The 17,479-nt window shown below is 46.5% G+C and overlaps 1 protein-coding gene across 1 annotated transcript in view; it reads left to right on the forward strand.

The window, feature by feature from the left end:
• The window catches only part of ARHGAP31 (Rho GTPase activating protein 31), a 60,505-nt gene extending 48,250 nt beyond the window's left edge, over positions 1-12,255 (forward strand). The window contains exons 9-12 of the mRNA XM_054627861.2: positions 1,706-1,765; positions 2,608-3,228; positions 3,560-3,870; positions 4,769-12,255. Coding sequence (XP_054483836.2) covers positions 1,706-1,765; positions 2,608-3,228; positions 3,560-3,870; positions 4,769-7,213 — 3,437 coding nt within the window. The 3' untranslated portion in view covers positions 7,214-12,255. The remainder of the gene's footprint in view (positions 1-1,705; positions 1,766-2,607; positions 3,229-3,559; positions 3,871-4,768) is intronic.
• Positions 12,256-17,479: the final 5,224 nt, after the last annotated feature.

The raw sequence follows: 17,479 nt of genomic DNA on the forward strand, positions 1-17,479 counted from the left end.
AGCATGCCCTTTTATTTTGAATTTATAAAGAAATGTTTTGGGTTTATATGTTCCAGATTTTTTTTGGTATCTCCAAGTCAAGGAATTGTTTTCTATAGGGAGATGAAAGTGGATTTTTTCTTTATATAACCTCATGACTTCAGGAGCTGGTGTTTGGAGGACCACTGCCTAACATTGTAGGACTTCAAATAAAACATTTAATATTGGCATCATTTGCTACCACCACATATAGGAGAGGCTGTAGTTGGATCAGAAATGAGTGTGAAGCCAAATGCTGGATCCAGCTCTTTTTGGACCCTGCCTTCCCCATATTTTGAATGTACAGATGGCCTCACACAGTGTGGCCGTGACAGACTTCAAAATAGCTCTCTATCCTATATTGATCACGGGATCACCTTCTCACTTTGATAAGGAATACTCTGTCCCAAAATAGCACTAACCCAAGGAGGCCCAGGAATGATGGCAGCCCCAGTGATCGTGGAGGCCGAGCCTTGTTCCAAGGACAGAGCTGAGTGACGGGGGGCTGGACATTTTCACCAGGAGGACATGCAGATGCACAGCCTTGTGCAGAGTTTTCAGCACTGAAGCAGTGCCTTTCTGTGCTCCTCTGTTACATTTTTCAGTGCTCTCTGCTTACGGCCTCATGTGAGGGAGCAGACAAAGTTGCTGCTGAAACTCATCACATGCTTTAGCATAGCTTGAGTCTGTGCACACAAATCTGTAAGTCACATAAAATGTGACTTACACAGTTCCCCAGCTTGAATTCTGTTCCTCCTGGAAAGCGGAAACAGCGCTCAAGACATCACGTCCTATGAAAGTAAAAAGCCAGGATGCCATATAAATGTAAAAAGTAGCTGGAGTTTCTCCTATGCTCTTGTGAGAGTTAGAGCCAGAAGCCTCAATTATATAAACAAATGAAGTCCAACAAGCCTGCTGACTTTCTGCTTTACCTACTTTGTGCAACTCTGTAAACAGCAAACTTTACTTCCAGACATTTTCCAGATCTCCATGGACCCTTTCTGGGCTGCCAGAGACTCACTTGTCTTCCTTGCCAGCTACATTTCTCCACCTCCCTTCCTTTTTCACAGCAGTAACAGCTACAAGCTTCCAAACCCTCTCAGGAACAGACCTGTAGAGTGTATAGTAACAAATGACAGCTTGTTTCTGGACAAGCAAGTCCAGTGAGGATGGCCAGCAAAATAGGTCTCTCACTGCCCTCAGAAATTTCCCAGAGTTCTTGCTGGAGGCAGGGTATGTTCACATCAGCAAAAGAGCTGGGAGTGCAACGTAAAAATAACCCAACATTTGCTATCAGGAATGAGAGGTGATAAGGCATTTATGTCTGTTTAGTTAAAAAGTCCCCCACAACCAATAGGCTGACTAAGTTGGGGAGGGGAGTGGCACATGGCAGCTTTGGGGATGCTTAACTGCTTCAGAGTGGAGGTGGTGTTGTCTGGCTGGGTTAAGTATAGCTCTCCACATGTCCAGCAGGTGCAAAGCTGTTGTCAGCACTAGCAGATCCCCAGCTGTGTGGACAAGTGTTGTGGGTAATAAGCCATGTGGTGTAGATACATGGGGGAATGCTTGGAAATGGAAAATGTCTGCCTGGCATGCCTGTCTATATGTATGCAGCCTTTGATCTTTATGGGCTGAAGCCTGCAAAGCCACAGGATCTGATACCTGCTTCTAAAACTTTTTTCTACAGAAAAAGCAACTATCCGGCCTGCAAAGAGCATGGACTCGTTGTGCTCCCTGCCAGTGGAAGGTGAGACATCCCTAGCCTGCCTGTACTGTAAGGGGGAAGGATTGCAGCTCTACATTTTCAGCAGCATGGATCACAGAATCACAGAATAGTTTGGGTTGAAAGGGACTTTAGAAATCTCCTAGTTCCAAAACCCCTGCCACAGGCAGGGACACCTTCCACTGCACCAGGTGGTACCAACACTTGAGCAAGCCTTGAACACTTCCAGGGATGGGGTATCCACAGCTGCTGTGGACAGCCTGTTCCAGAGTCTCACCACCCTCAATGGAAGAGCAGTCTGTGTCTATCTCACCAGGTTGTGTATCTTCCTGTACTTATGCCATGGCTGCTGATGTGTGTCCCCACCTCTGTGTGCATGCATTTTTTATTCTTTCCTGTGTTGTTTATCTCAGTGCATCCACCTGAGAGTTACCTCTGTGTTTAGCTGCACCTTTCTTGGCAGTTGGACTGCTTCGATTTCTTTCTTGGTTATTCTGGGCACAAAAATCCCATTTGTAGGTGAAAAAGGCTTACAAAAAGGTGACAAAGGCTGGCGTGTGCATTGTGGGCACTATGTGATAGCCCTAGACTGGGCTGCATTGGATGGAGAAGGGTGTCTAATAAAAGTCTGAGCTGACTTCCACTGGAGAGCATTCAGTCCTGTGCTGCCTGCCTGTTTTGAAGGAAGCCCTAGGCTAGAGCATAGAAAGCCTTCAGTGCCACTTGGCTTCATCTACCTGCATAAATGTGAGTGTTCAGCAGGGCAGGACTCATCCCTGGAGGGATTGAGGAGGGCTCCTCACAGAGGAAGTTTGTTTGCTAGTTCTTTGCTTCCCACTGACTTGCTCCTCTGTTCCCGTTTCTAGGGGAGGATGACAAAAGCAGGTTCAAACGGTCAGTGACTACTGGAGGATTCTTTGTTCCCACCAAGATACGGACAGGAGGCACAGGCAGCTCATATGACCTCAGCAAGCAGAATGAGTGGGAGCGGGAAGGATCTGCCATGGGGGCCAAAGGAAGTTCAGAGCTGGGTGGGGAGAGAGGTCTTCCCCGGACACCGCAGGTGAAGTCACCCCCGGAGCAGCTGAAGGTTTTCCAGGTAGCAGAGGATGCTGAAAATGAGCAGACTTCAGCCAAAGGAGTGCTCATGTTCTACACCTCTGAAACAGCCACCAAGTCAGGCTTCCCAAGCAGCCTCTTTCCCTTGGAGGCCTCTCCTCATCACCAGAGGAAAGCCCTGAACATCTCGGAGCCATTTGCTGTCTCTGTCCCGCTGAGGGTATCGGCAGTCATCAGCACCAACAGCACACCCTGCCGCCTGCCCACCAAGGAGAAGCATTCCCTTTCCAGTCTAGAGGAGCTGTCTTCTCTGGTGGAGAGCACGAGCCCCTCTGCTCTGGAGCCAGGGACCCACACAAGGACAGAGCAGGCAGCAGAGCACAAGGAGAAACAGCCAGGGCCAGCTCTGCCATTGGCAGCACCCAGAGGTAAGTTGTGTTAAGGAGGGGAGTATGGATCCTCAGCTGGGCTGCTGGAAGTGCCCTGCAGCTTGGTGGTGTGGAGGTTTCTCCAGCTTGAGCTTGTGGCAGGAAAGAAACTAACCCATAGCAGGGTGGATGTTGGCTTGATAGCAGGTCAGGGTGGTGCTTACTGCAGTGAGGAGCCTGGGGAGGTGGGTGACCTCCCAGAAACATCTGGTTGTGCCTGGAGGGAGCTCCCTAGCTTTGTTAGTTGGTGTTGGCTCTTGGCAACACTGCTTTGTCCCAGGGCACAAGTTTCAGTCTCAAGTAGTTACATTTGTTTGTGTTTCTGATCCAGGCTCTCATCCTGAGGAGCTGGTGGCAGGTGGGAAACCTGAGTCCCTGGAAACACCACAGCCAGCAGCAGAAAATCAGGAGACATGTGGGCAAGGCAGCTGCACAAGCAGCACCAGCAGCCCCCAGCAGTCCTCAGAGCAGAGTCCCACCTTGGAACAAACACCAGCTTCAGAGTTCCATAAGGGACCTCTCCCAGCAGACAAAGCAGAGCACGGACAGCTCAAGATGAAGGATGTCTCCTCAGGAGGCAGCTGTGACCAACAGGAGGTTGAGATGGCTAAGACAGAAGAAGGATCACGCCTAAGAGATGTGGTAAGGAAGAAGGCATGAGAAAGGTGGGGGACCATGTCATGGTGGTGGCTGGGAGGTTGTTTAAAGTTTAATTGTGTGTCTGTAGTTGTGAAAACAGTCTGTAACTTAGGCCAAGCAGCACCAATAATTGGCCATGAACTGATTTATTTCACTTCTGTGAAATCACCATGTGGTGATTTACCTTTATGTAACTACCTGCTGTCCCCTTTTGGTCATCTTTTCCTGTAACTGTAGAATTTCAGTCTGTACCATCTGTCTGCTCTGAGACTCTCCAGATGTGAGATTGTCCGGATGTCTGAACATTTTGACCCGTGGTCTCTGAATTCCCCTTCTATTTTTGCTGTCCCATTTGTCCTGGACAGCCTGAACAGTCCTTTTTACTCCTATTCTCTACACACAATTTTATTTTTTTAATTCTTACTATTTTTTGCCTCCTCTGTATCTCTAGCAAAGCCTTTTCACCAAGTTCCTTACAGCGATACTCATCTCTGGACAGCTATTTAAAGATCTGTTGGCGTATCTCCTTGAATAGATTATTCATTCGAGTTTGTGTGCAGTTTGGGAATGCATTTTCTCTGGCAAGGCCAAGCAAGCCTGAATGGGAATTGCTGAGAAATGGGCTGGAACATTCCAGCTACTCATTCAGCTCACATATTTCAGTATGTCTGTCCAGGCCTCCTTTTGGCTGCACCTCAGACCTTCTCCTCCATAAACCCACTTGTTTATAGATGCATTTTCTTCCTTGAACTGGTAGCAGTCTGTGTGTCTGTGTTTCTGTACCCATGAGTGTGCTCATCCAGGAGCCTGGCTATTCTAGGAGGGCTGTTTGGGGAAAATGGAGGGGTATTTACTAGGAAGTTGTGAGTTCCCAGGTGATGGCATTTCCTTTGTTTTTCAGACTGAGGAGGACCCATCGAATGCCCTTCTAGAACCACTGTGGCCAGAGATACAGCAGGAACTGAAAATCATTGAACCTGAAGAGGAGCTCTTGCTCTTGCCAGCAGCTGTTCCCAAGACAAGCCCAATTTCTGAATCCTCCTCTTCAGAACAAACAGATAGTCTTTGCTCTGGCCCAGGGCAGAGTCCAACACCTGCTGAGCAGAAATCTGAAAGCAGAGCACCACAGATAACTCAGGTGCCTTTATTTGGTGCCAGTGGCATGGAGCAACGAGACAGCCTCCCCAGCTGCCAGTCTGATGAAGTTGCACAGGAGGGTGCTGCTTCAGCCCTTCCCAAGCTGGGCACTCTTCCAACAGGCTCAGCCACTCCAAAGAACCACCAGTCAATGGGGGAGAGCAGGAGTGAATGTCTCACTCCTATCCCGGACTGGACACTTCATGGTCAATCAGAATTTAGTGAGATTGCCACTAGTGATGGATTATCTTGTTCCAAAGGAGCATGTCCAGAATCAGGGAAAGAAAAAGATGGCACTTACCAGCTCCAGAGGGAAAAGGATGGTCTTACCAGAGTCCAGACTGAGAGGGAGAAACATGAGATAATGACTACTGACGGAAGGGACACATTCTCCTCCAAGGCATTGAGTGGAGCTGGAATCCAGGAGGGGAAGGAAGGCAATGCTGTTAGCAGAACCCAGGATGCTGCTGACCAGGATGATGAGGATGCCTGGACAGATAATGTGCAGAGCTTAGAACTTGTGGAGCCTTGGGAGGATCACCAGTGGGTTACAAGCCCTCTCCATTCCCCCACTTTGAAGGACATTCAGGAGAAGATGACCCAGGAGTTTCACCCACAGAGGCAGAGGGCAGAGACAAGCCTTTCTCTGAGGCCGCGCTTCAGTCGCAGCCTCTCCCTGGACAGCAAAGACACGGTGCTGAGTCTGTGGGCCACCCCGTTCTCTTTCATAGATGCCCCTGACCAGCAGCAGCCCTGTGGTGACATCCTGCATTCAGTGACTTGTGAGCTGTCCAAAACACAACCCATGTCCCCCTCTGCTTTGGGCAAAGCGATGCAAGATGAGAACAGCCCAAGTCCTTCAGAAGAGCCTCCAAAAGCTGAGTATCCCCTTATCAGGGAGAAAGCACCAGGTGAGAAAGCAGGACCCTCCAGAGTCCCTCTTTTGGAGACAGATGGAAAGAAAGTGCATGTGAGCAAAGAAAACCCTTGGAGCCCAAAGCTTGAGTTGTCTTTGCCATACCAAAATAGCCCAGGCAGTTCTTCACAGACTAAGAACACAAAGGAGGAGTTCTCCATCTCTCAGGACACTGCCCTGGGAGGAGAGACTGTCACCAAAGCATTGTGTTCTGCCGCTGAGTCACAGCTGAGTAATAAAGGTGAAGAAACACCTCGCAAAATAAAGACCAGGCCTTCATCCCTCAACTTGGATTCACTCCTCCCAGCCCCAGATTTCTTCACATTTGAGAGCCTGTCCATGCCATCTGCCCCTGGGAACCTCCTATATGGGCAGAAGGAAGTAAAGAGCAGCGATTCTGTCCCGTCCCTGCCGACACACTGCCCTGCTGCCACTAGGGGTGTTCCCTGGGGGTCCCGTTTCAATGCCCCCATGGATCTAGACTTGGACTACCTGGCAGTGGCCCACGCCACCACCGGCCGTCGTAACTCTGCCCCCGTCAGCGTGTCAGCAGTCAGGACCTCCTTCATGATTAAGATGTGCCAGGCTAGAGCAGTGCCTGTGATACCACCCAAGATTCAGTACACCCAGATCCCCCAGCCCCTGCAGGCTCAGAATGCTGCTCCAGCTGCTGAGAAGAAGGAATCAGATGCCAAGCAGGCCATCAGGCCAGCTCCACGGGTGGCATGGAGCCATCTGGAGGCCCCCAAGAGCCCGCTGACAGAGAAGAAAGCCAAAGCAGAGAAAGAAAACAGTGACCCAGCTCAAAAGGACTCAGCCTGCCCTTGGCACGGCAGCCTAGGCTCTCCACTGGAGCCGTCTCAGTCCAGTCACCACCCTGCTCTGGATGCCCCTGTTCTGCGCCGAAAGCGTACCTCTGGTGGGGAGGCAGCTGGAGATAACCCACAGTCTTCAAAGATAGAGAGGCCATCCGGGTTCTCCAAACCCTCCTACAGATCTAGGCCCGGGAGGCCCCAGAGTCTGATTCTCTTCAGTCCCCCTTTCCCCATCATGGACCACCCCTCGTCCTCAGCAGACTCCAGGGTGTTGTTGTCGCCCATCAGGAGCCCCACTCAGAGCACCGCCCTCAGCCCCATTTGTGGCGATCTGTCCGACCCTGCGGGGGTGACGCTGCGGAACAAAATGACCATCCCCAAGAATGGCCAGAGACTGGAGACCTCCACCAGCTGCTTCTACCAGCCCCAGAGGCGCTCTGTGATCCTGGATGGACGAAGTGGGAGGCAGATTGAGTAGCAGCTGCTCCTCCTATTCCTTTTCTGTGATGGCTGGAATGGGAGTGTCCAAGACCAACTCTGTTACCATTTTGCTGTTGTTAAAACTATTCTGTGCAAGATGGACCTGAATCTTTTATGGTTTCCTGCAAGGCTTTTGCTATGGAAGGTCATGGTATCTTTATCTTGCTTTTCATTCCCCTTGTTGCTCCTGCCTAGTCCCTCACTGTCTGTTTTTTTTTAATGGTAAGCCAGTCCCAGGGAACTTGCATTTCTCACACCTGTTCTCTAACAAGCTCTGTGAAAGTCTCATCCTCCCTATGGAAAAAAGGAAAGGTAAATCTCTGTATAATTTTGATATAGGGCTGAGAGGAAACATGGTTACAAAACACTGCAGCTCAGGGTGCAGGGGCACAACATCTGCTGAGGAGGTAAGTCCAGATGTTTGGGAACTCCTACCATTGTTTCCCAGACTGCAATGAAGGACTTTCTGATTTACACAGTGTAAATACACAGTGCAGGAGGCTGGGGATAGCTGAAGAGGAAGGTGAAGCTGGCATGAGCAAATCACACAGGGTGTGAGGCACCCAAGGGTGTTCCAGTGATAAACACACACACAACCTGAAGACGCTGCCTCCAGCTCTCTCCTTGCATCAGAGATGTGTTATTTCCAGCCTGTGCAAGGGCTGGAATGAAAGCAGCCGGACACGAAAGGCCTAGTTGTTCTTTCAGTCTTCCAGGTCTTGCTCAGGAGTTTGAGTGCTCAGTCTCTCCTTCCCTGGGCACACAGGATGGGTGTGATGAGGAATGAGTGTGCAGCTGGCTGTCCAGCAGTGGAGACCCCTCAGGCTGAAAGCACTGAAAGCCAAGGCAAGGTCACCCTGAGGGCCAGTATCAACTGTTTTCATCATTGCTTAAAGCCAGATGACACCTCTGCAGCTGTCTCTAGCTGAACTCCACACTGCCAACAGCAGACAAAAGCAAGAGGATCTCCTTATCTCCACATCCTTGGGCTATTGCCCTCTTGTACCCTGACTGACATATCTTTGACCCTTGGTCTTTCCTTGCCGTTGTGTGGCATGTCCCCAGGTGCTTCTTCTCCATTTAAATTTCCTCTCCTATGATTTTACACTGTTTCTTTGAGAGTGTGGCTCGTTGCCACCTCCCTGGACCTCAGTGCTTTCAGATTGATTAAGAGTATGGTAAAGAGGATGATTTGTGGGACTGCAGAACAGATCATGAACAAGTCCTGAGAGGGAGATTTGAAGTGAATTAAACTCTCTCCTGAAGGAAACATTAATGTTACAGGCAAATATGTGTTCAGATATGCAACAGCTGCCATGGGAATAGAATTAAAGCTTCCTTTATAAAGCCTCTAACTCTGCATTCACCACAGGCTCATCTATTGCCTGATCTATGACTGTGGGTGATGGCAAAGTCAGGTACAGCCTGTGCTGTCTCTGCAATTTACGTGTCACTGGTGACTAGAGAGGAGATGGGAACACAGGTGTTGCTGCCAGCACTGAGATTGTCCCTGTAATGTGCTTGCAGGAGCCATCATTCCTGGAGATGTCTGTCTGCAGGCCCTCAGGTGGCTGTGATGGGCTATAGTTTAAGCAGTAAACTCTTAGGAAGTGCTATAGCCACCAGAATGAGTGTCAGCCAGAATTTCCCAAAAGACGTGTGTTTAGGGCTTTGTTTTGTGAAGTACTGGCAATTTCCAGTGGTTAGTAAACTCACCCCATGAGCTCCTGGTCTGTACAGACTGTGTCACTTTATTAGTGCCATTGTGCCTGGAGGGCCCTGAGCCCCCCCATGCAGTACTTTCTCTGAACTCTTTGATTGCAAAAGGAGAGATATGCCAGAGTATTTTTGAGAAGTTATAGGCCCACAAATGCAAGCAATACATCTTAAGCAGAATTTTCTCCTTCCATTTCCAAAGGGAATGTGAAAAACAAGAGGGCTTTTCCTCGTCACGAGCTGCAGTCTTTGATCCTCCCCACTGCACTCTTTATTTGTGTACAGTACCACATGGGAACAGAGCAGAGAACTAAGTCTGTGCTGTTAGTTTTGTTGAGGGAAATTATTAAACCAGATGAGAGCCTGGAGTTCTTGTTTGGGTCCATGTTCTTTCACAGGCAGCAGCCTATGCTTTACCTGGGCAAGCTGTGGACAGCAGGCCCAGAATATGCGGCTTCATGAGAATTGTATTATTCTACTCCCAGACCATAATATGCCTGTGCAGCCTCTTATTAAAAGTAGGGAATTTCCAGTCCTTCACGCTCCTCATAGTTAGCACAGCTCCACACTGCATATACATGGCACTGCCTCATGAGAAAGCTTTTAATCACTGTGGCTGGGTTAGTGACCAAGGGAAGGTGTGATACAAGGTATTGTGGTAAGGCTTTAGAGGAAGCAAAAGTTGTGGAAATGATGCCCAGTTTTTTGGCATCAACAAAAGAGTTTGCTTTGGACAAGGACTTATAGTCTCTCAGGTCCTAGAAGTTTTGACTTCCAAGGCAGCTGGAAGGGAGATGGGAGAAGCTCACAAAGTAATGCATCAGAAGGAAAAGAAAATGTGATGAAACCTTGGCATGTTACAACCATTTTTTTCACCTCCTTATTCTCATATAAGCTGATCTATGAACAAGAAATGAGGTCTGGCAATTTGTATATAATACACTGTCTCAACTCTTAACAGCATTCCAGTAAGTAATACTGCTTTTGGCATAAGTGGTGAAACTCCTGCAAGAGAAAATTATTAGAAATCTTTACTTGATATTAAAGATCAGCCTCAAGTAAGATCTGTATCCAGACTATACCTTTTAAGGATATTTCAGAATTTGAACTCAGATCTGGGTCCTGGGTTTTAATTAAGCAGAGATGCTGCAATGATATCTCAATTTTGTAGCTTGATCCCATTGCTTATCTACGCTTTCATCTCCAGCCTTCAGCTGATGTATCCACAGCACTTAAAATAAAGTCCCAGGTCCTGCCGAGATGAAAGCATGTTCTTAGTTGCAAGGTGCCCTGTTAGCTCCAGATTCAGCCTTTGCAGAGTCTGTAAATTTTGATGATGGACCCATGCTGATACTGGTACCTGCAGTCTGCTTGAAGGACCAGAGCCTGGGAGTTGGACAGGGCCAGAAGACAGATGCCACCTCCCACTGAATGGTGCTGGCTGGGTGGCAGGAGCTTCCTGAGATCCAGCTTTACCAAGCTATCCCCAATGGCAGTTTCAGGGTCAGACCTGATTTCTTTAAGAAAGGATTTTCTTCTTTCTTGTGTTTTTTCTCCTTGGTTTTGGGTTTGTTTTTTATTGTTTTTATTTGTTTGTTTGTTTGTTTGTGGGCTTTGCTTCTGTTTTTCCTTTGTTTATCTGTGAAGCATTATGATGAAGGATAGATTGGATTTATGGGAGATGAGTCTGGCCCAGGTGAGCAAAGCTGTTTTTTTCTTGGTATTATTGAAAGGACCTTCCTAAAAAGACTGGCTCATCATCTGCAGCTGCACAAGGATCACTTCAGAGACCCTGCAGTACATTTCAATTCTCCTGAGACTGTGAAAAGTAAAGGCTATTGCCCACTTTGCAGATGGCCCCAGTAGCAGACATGACAAAATATCACCAGCATGTGTTGCTTGTCGGCTTTTACAAGTGGAAGAAGAGTGAGTAAATTTCATTTACTCTTCCCATGTAATCAGAGGGTTGGTGCAGCTTCCCTTAAACTAGCTCAGAGTGAAATAGCTGAGCTGACAAAGGTGAGAATCCCTGATGGAAGGGAGGGACATGGATAATGTTAGCTTGTGTGGGAGCTGCCTCACTGGCAGGAGAGTAAACAGAAATGAAGGTTATATTTTACCTTATAAACCCCAGTCCTCTGGGCTGTCCATCTCATGCTATCACTGTAGAAAGACTGAAGTACTTATTGTTTCACCTTTAGAGCTTCAGAGGAACTTAAGTCTGTATTAGGGAGCATCTGTGAAGTCTGCAACATTTTCCCTCATCCAGTGTCCAAATGGTGCAATCAAAATATTTTTTTTCTTTCTTTATGGAATCTGAAACACCTGTAATGGTGAATATTTTAAATTTTTATATATATATATATATCTACTTATATATATATATAAAAGATCACTCTATGTAAATGTATTAAAAAAAGAAAATGTAATTAACATGAAGGAATTGCCTAAATAGTATTTTACACATCTGTGAAACTTGGGCTGATGTGTGGAACTGCTTTCTGCTGCTACATTTGCAGCACTGAGAGTGTGAGATCAAGTTGGCTTTCTGCCCACAGAGTAGATAATTAGTTCTGGTTAATCTGTGGTGGGCAGAAGGCCTGAATGTGCCTTCCTGAGAAGGATCTTGTCCTGGGAAAGGAGGGACAAGACCAGGGGAGACCAGAGTTCAAGGGCTGATTTAGCTTTCCACCACAAGCTTCTCCCCAGGCCTTGAAAATGCAGACAATCTACTGAAGCACATACAACCTTTCAGGCATGCCCAGGTTTTGCAGTTGTCCTTTTTGCTTCTCTCCATCTCTGGAAAAAAAAAGAATAAAAGTCTCTAGGGATGATCCCTATTTTGTTTAACCTTTGCTTGCTCCTAACTGATGTAAAGGCTTACTAATTCTGCTCCAAGCAAGGAATGGAAAACTTCCCACCGAGTTCGACTGGAGATGGAGTAGGACTTGAACAGCCCCAGAAAGGAAGGATGGCAGAAGGCAGGAACTTTCTGAGGGCTCCATACAGCAGTCCAGACCTTGGATCTTGTGCTTGCAGGCACTAGTCCCCTTTGAATGTTATTTGCTGCCAGGTCAAGAGAAGGGCTGGAAGCTGGACACTATGAAGAGGACTGTCTCCATCCCACTGGCCCTGGTTTTGTGATTATTTTTCCTGCTAGCTCTGATGAATTGCAGTTTTGTTAAGCTTTTTTTCCTCTGTGTGGACTTGCCTGCCTCTGTGCGTGATTGTTTAAAAAAAAAAGGAAAGAAAACAACAGCCACAAAAGAAAGATGTTTTGCCAGGTCTCAGCCATGAGATTAAACTGGAGTTTTTATAAAAACAGATCTGTGCCCTAGTGATGTTGTGGAACATTTCATTTTTTTCTGGATTTGGTTTATGAATACAGTGCAAATGCTTTTGTCGTCCTCTGACACGGAGTTTGAGCCCCTCTTTTGTTTTGTGAGTGGCCAGGGCACTGATCTCTGTTTGTGTGGGCTTTGATGGTGGGGACTGAAGGCTAGGCCCTGACCACACACTTTTCTGATTGGAGGTTATGGGAGCTGCAGAGTAACTGCAGCTCTGAAAATGAAGTGAGGACTTGGAGATTTCTATGGAATTACTGTTATCTGAAATGCTTTAAAATTTTCAAGGGTAAAATAATCTTTTCTCTTACCATTGCTAGTTCTACCAGGCTGAAGTTTCAGTGATGTGCAACCATGTCCTCCTATTTAGCACATCTCCTGCAGAATTCTGCCTTGCCTTTGATAATGCAGAGCAATGCAGAGTAGAGTATGAAAAAACTTTGTGATCCCAGTTGTTGTGCAGCAGAAGCCAGGCTGGAGCAGGAGAAGTTACTATGAAGGCTGCTGGTGCATCATATATGCACTTCTGTTGATTTGTAAAGGACAAGCAAGAACTTAAACAAATTATTAATTTAGTTCCTTGGCTCTCATTGAGCCAATTTTTGAGCTGTAGCATGGAAGTGAATTTTGTTATTATGTGTCCCTTATTCCATCCTGGGATCAAAGAGAGGGGAAAAAAAAGGAGTGTTTTGTGCTTTTAGCCTCAGTGGATGTGTCTGCAGTGCAGCATGATCACTGTTCTCCCTAAAAGGCAGATGAATCATCAGGTTAAATGAAATATTTTTTTTCCTACTCAGCAGCTGAACTCAGGGCTTGACTCCCTTTCCTATCTCCTTCATGACTTCAGTTTCCCTTTAGGAAAATGCCTGGGTTGTGCTTCCTGCTTACCATGGCAACTGGCATACAAATTGAGAGAGAAAACCATGTTTGTTGAACTCTGGAACTGTTGTTAGCCAGAGCCAATTATGAGTGCTGTATGAGAACCAGTATTTTCCCATTCTTTGTGCCACAGAGTCTCACAATGACTTGGCCATAAGGCAAGGGGAGAACCTCAGACTGCCCCACAGCATTCCCATGGTTACAAAAATTAGAAATTAGGCCAAAGGGACACTGCAGACCTGCTCCTGCTGCACTGGCACTGTGCCCTAAATCAGGGTGCTTAAACACATGGAAGTGCTTGCACTTTCAGCCAGTTTCTTTTGCCTGCCTGACTCAGGGCACTACCCTGTGTAGGTTGTATTGGAAGCCACAGCCACAACATTTTGGATCCTTTCAGCTAAGCCAAAACCAGGATTAAGCAAGTTCCCAACCTGGAATCAACCTTAACCAGCACCAGGAATCAACCTTAGCCAGCACCAAGGAGCATATGACACTGGTGTCTTGTACATCCACACTGCAACCCAGCAGTCCAGCAGCTCAGGGCAGCAGGACATCCCACTGGTATCCCACTGGTATCCCACTGGTATCCCACTGGATGGGGCTAAAGGTCAGCTGGCAGCAAAGGGGAGGCAGGCAGTGCAGGGAAGGGAAGGGAGACTGGCACAAGGCACCACCAACAAAAAGAACAGAATCATAACAGCCAAGAATAGAGAAATGAACTCAGATTTCTGAGTTCATTTTCCATCTGGACAGGGTAAATTATTCAAAGAATGTGCCTCACCACAAGGGTAAAGGATGAACAGTTTCAGTGTTGAGGATTAGAAATGAATGGGATCTGCAAAGCTCAGATCTGCCAGAGTCCTGATGCCCTCAGAAGTTAGACACAGTGTGAGTGTTAAAACTTGAATGTTGGCCTCACTCCATAATAAAACATATTTTCGTATGTCTTTTTAGCAAACTGCGGTGTGAGATGAGCTACATTTTGCAAACCTAGACATCTCCTAGAAATTATGTTTGCAATTTGGGTCCAGATCCATCTTAAAATGGGACCTGTTTTCTTCCATAGCACATCTGCTGCAGAGGGTACATTTCTCTGTCATTTAAATTCCTTATCTGAAAAGACCAGGAATTATTTGAATTCAGTGAGAGGAAATGACTTCAAAAAAAACTTTGTAGCTGCTTAAGAAAGAACCACAAGGCACACAAACATGGGAACAACCAGAACTGGAGAAAGGAGAATAACACCCATGATTATTCAACTGAGGAAGTTTCTAGATAAGTAAAATCCAAAAAGGAAAAAAAACCGCAACATCCAACAGCCATGAGATTAAGTTGAACCAGTCTGAAGAATATCAGGTAACATTTTATTTTGCTCTTCCTTCACAGGGATGAGGAAGAAGAAATCAGAAAAAATAGTGCTCACAAACTGCTTTACTTTTTTTTTTTTTTCACTGTGAGATAATTTACTTTAAATATCAAGGGTCAGACAGTATAAAAGGATTAGGCTGGTTATTTACAGGGTGACTTGGATTTACAGTGTCCAGCCTCTGTGCCAGCCACAGTACCCTGCTAAAGGTGAGCATTGCTTTGGGAAAAACAGGGAAGTCCTGCATTGACTCACAGTGAGCAGCAGCCCTGTGTAGCCAGAGCAGCTCACTGCTCATCCCTTGTCTCTCTTGCAGGGTTTATCTCAACTGGTGATCATGCAAGAACTGCACATGACCTTGCCTGTGATGTAATTTCACCTCAGAAGCAAGTCAGAAACACCCTCACCTTTTTTCCTGTTGAGGATCAACCCTCAGCAGTCATAATCCATTCCTCCCAAAGCAGGATCTCCTAAAGATGCCTGAGATGGCAGGGAGAGCTCTTGCAGGAGGTTCCCAGCATACCACACGTTGCAGGGGATTTCCCCAGTTGCCAAGGAGGGCAGGGCTGCCAAGGGTTTGGGAGGAGGAGGATTCATTTAGGAGCTAGTTTTAGGTCATTGGTCCCAATAAACATTTGCTTGGCATGAGTCCCTGTTGTAAGGAATGTGAAAAACTAAGATGCCAGGGCAGTGAGCGGGAAAGGGAATAAATCATCCAGGTCAGAAGATACAGAACACCACTGCCAGCCTGGTTCCTAGTTTTCCCAGTGAGGTGGGTAGCCAGATGTAAGTATGGCACACAATGGCCATTTTATGTCATACATTAACCAGCAAAGTAAAGAAAAACAGGGCCTGAAAGGGTCTGTGCAAAGAGGTCTCATGCAGAAGAAGTGAGGGGAAAGGAGGAAAGGGCAGGAAAACTTGTTGGAAAAATAAGGGTTGAGGTACAAAATACACAAAGGCAGCCCCACAATGCCCCATTGCCTGAAGGAACAGACACCTTCAGTACTGCCAGCAACAAACATTCAGCAGTGTGAAGAACACCAGGTTACATTTCTGTGTGTGTGGGAGGGCAGCATTTGGGATTCTTTTTGGATTGGAGGACATAGCGCTCCATCAGCTATGAACAGAGGGTGCTTCTCAGCGAGACTCTTGATTTCTCAGAGCTGGGAGTATTGCAGTAAGTTAGTAATCTAAAAATACATTTGGTAGCTCCATGAGAGAATTGAAGTGTGTTTTTATTGCCACGACAGAACTGTGAATATTCACACCTGTAGAGAATAAATACACAGAGCAAATCTGCAAACAAACCAAATGACTTTCACCTGCAGCATTTTCTTCCTTCATCGTGTCTTAGCAGGATGTCTTAGTCCAGCAGTTCTCACGCTCACATGCATATTGCCTGCTCTGAAGCCCACATACATCCATGCCTTCAGGAAGCAATCCAAACAGCTGAGAATGACCAGGATTTTTTTACAAGTCTCAGTTGACACCTAAGCCTGGTCACCACCATTCCTGTCACAGACTCCATCCCTTCCTCACCCTTTCCCTGGCACCTCAGGTAATTTCAGAGGCTGGAATAAACCTTGAGAAGCACAGATTTTTCTGATTTTTCAGCAGGATTTTTCATGACCCTGATCAACATCATTCTGTCATCAGTCTAATCCTCTCCTTCCCCCTTAGTTCAGGCAGATAAACCTGACTTTTTCTGGATGCACGGTGGCATGTTTGGAACTTCTGCACAGATCCACCATTGCCTGGTTCACTTGGTCACAGCTTTTATTTTTTTAGTACACAAATCCTAAAGTGCAATGGGAGGGAAAGGCTTAAGAAGCCGAAAGCAAATTTGAAGAGCCCAAACTGAATTGACTTTAGCTGCCATTTATATAATAGGTCAATGGTATCATTTGCAACTGGTTGGAGCAGTTAATACTGCAATAGTCTATTTAAAGTATTGCCAGTTTCTCTTCTCCTTCAAAATCCTGCAGCATTTTCCTCTATATTAAATGTGATGCTTTAATCACAACACGTTTAGATGGAGCAGAAAGGTCTGAAGCAAAAGACCAGAGGAGGAAAATAATATTTGATCTGACCTGCTTCTGTGGTCCTACAGTTTTCTCCAGGCAGAATGTCCAGTGACATCCATATTCAGGATGCCTTACTAGCCTCTGGAAGGTCCCATACCCAGTTGTTTCACCCATTTGCAGAGCTGCTTGAGTTTCAGAAAACACTCAAGCAAGAGGCCCTTATGCAGGAGGGTAGCTATCCACAACCAAGAGTTATTGGAGGTGTTCAGCTGAGAAAGACAGAGTCTCTGTGCCTGCTGTGTCCTTCCTGCTCCATTTTTCTCCTCTCTGCTGTTGCAGTTGGCAAGAATTTGCAGTTTCTGGCAAGTAGCAGAGAGCCTAGTCTTTGCCATTGCTCCCTAACTTTGGCAGATGCTGATTCTCTTTAGATTTCTTTACATTTAGGTTTTGCTGTAGCTCTCGGCAGCATAAACACAAAAACACCCAAACCTACTGATGCCTTGTGAAGGCTGACCTAGAAGAGAGGCTAGATGGAGTTAAAGAATAAAGTAGGTATTTATTAAAAGGCCTCAATGGATGCACCTTGGGCAGTACAAGAACCCAGCCAGGGCTACACCCAAAATGAACCAAAATGGTCACAAAAATGGACAACTGGTCATGGGTCTCTCACTTTTATAAGTTCTGGTCCATTTGCATATTGGAGTTAATTGTCCAACTATAGCTTTAGGTTATGAAGTCCCATTTTTCTTGTTTTTCTCTCTTCAGTCCACTGTAGTTTATGCTCTTGGGCCTGAAATTTGGATCAGTGGTCCTTGGTCCCAAGCTAGAAAATAATTGTTTTGTCTAGCTATTCTGTGAAGAGAGCTTACCATCCCTTAATATGAAGTTCAGAACTACACACTAAAGCAGTACAGAATCTGAAAAATATGAAA

This window comes from Agelaius phoeniceus, chromosome 2 (genome assembly GCF_051311805.1).
Source record: "Agelaius phoeniceus isolate bAgePho1 chromosome 2, bAgePho1.hap1, whole genome shotgun sequence".
NCBI classification, from domain to species: domain Eukaryota; kingdom Metazoa; phylum Chordata; class Aves; order Passeriformes; family Icteridae; genus Agelaius; species Agelaius phoeniceus.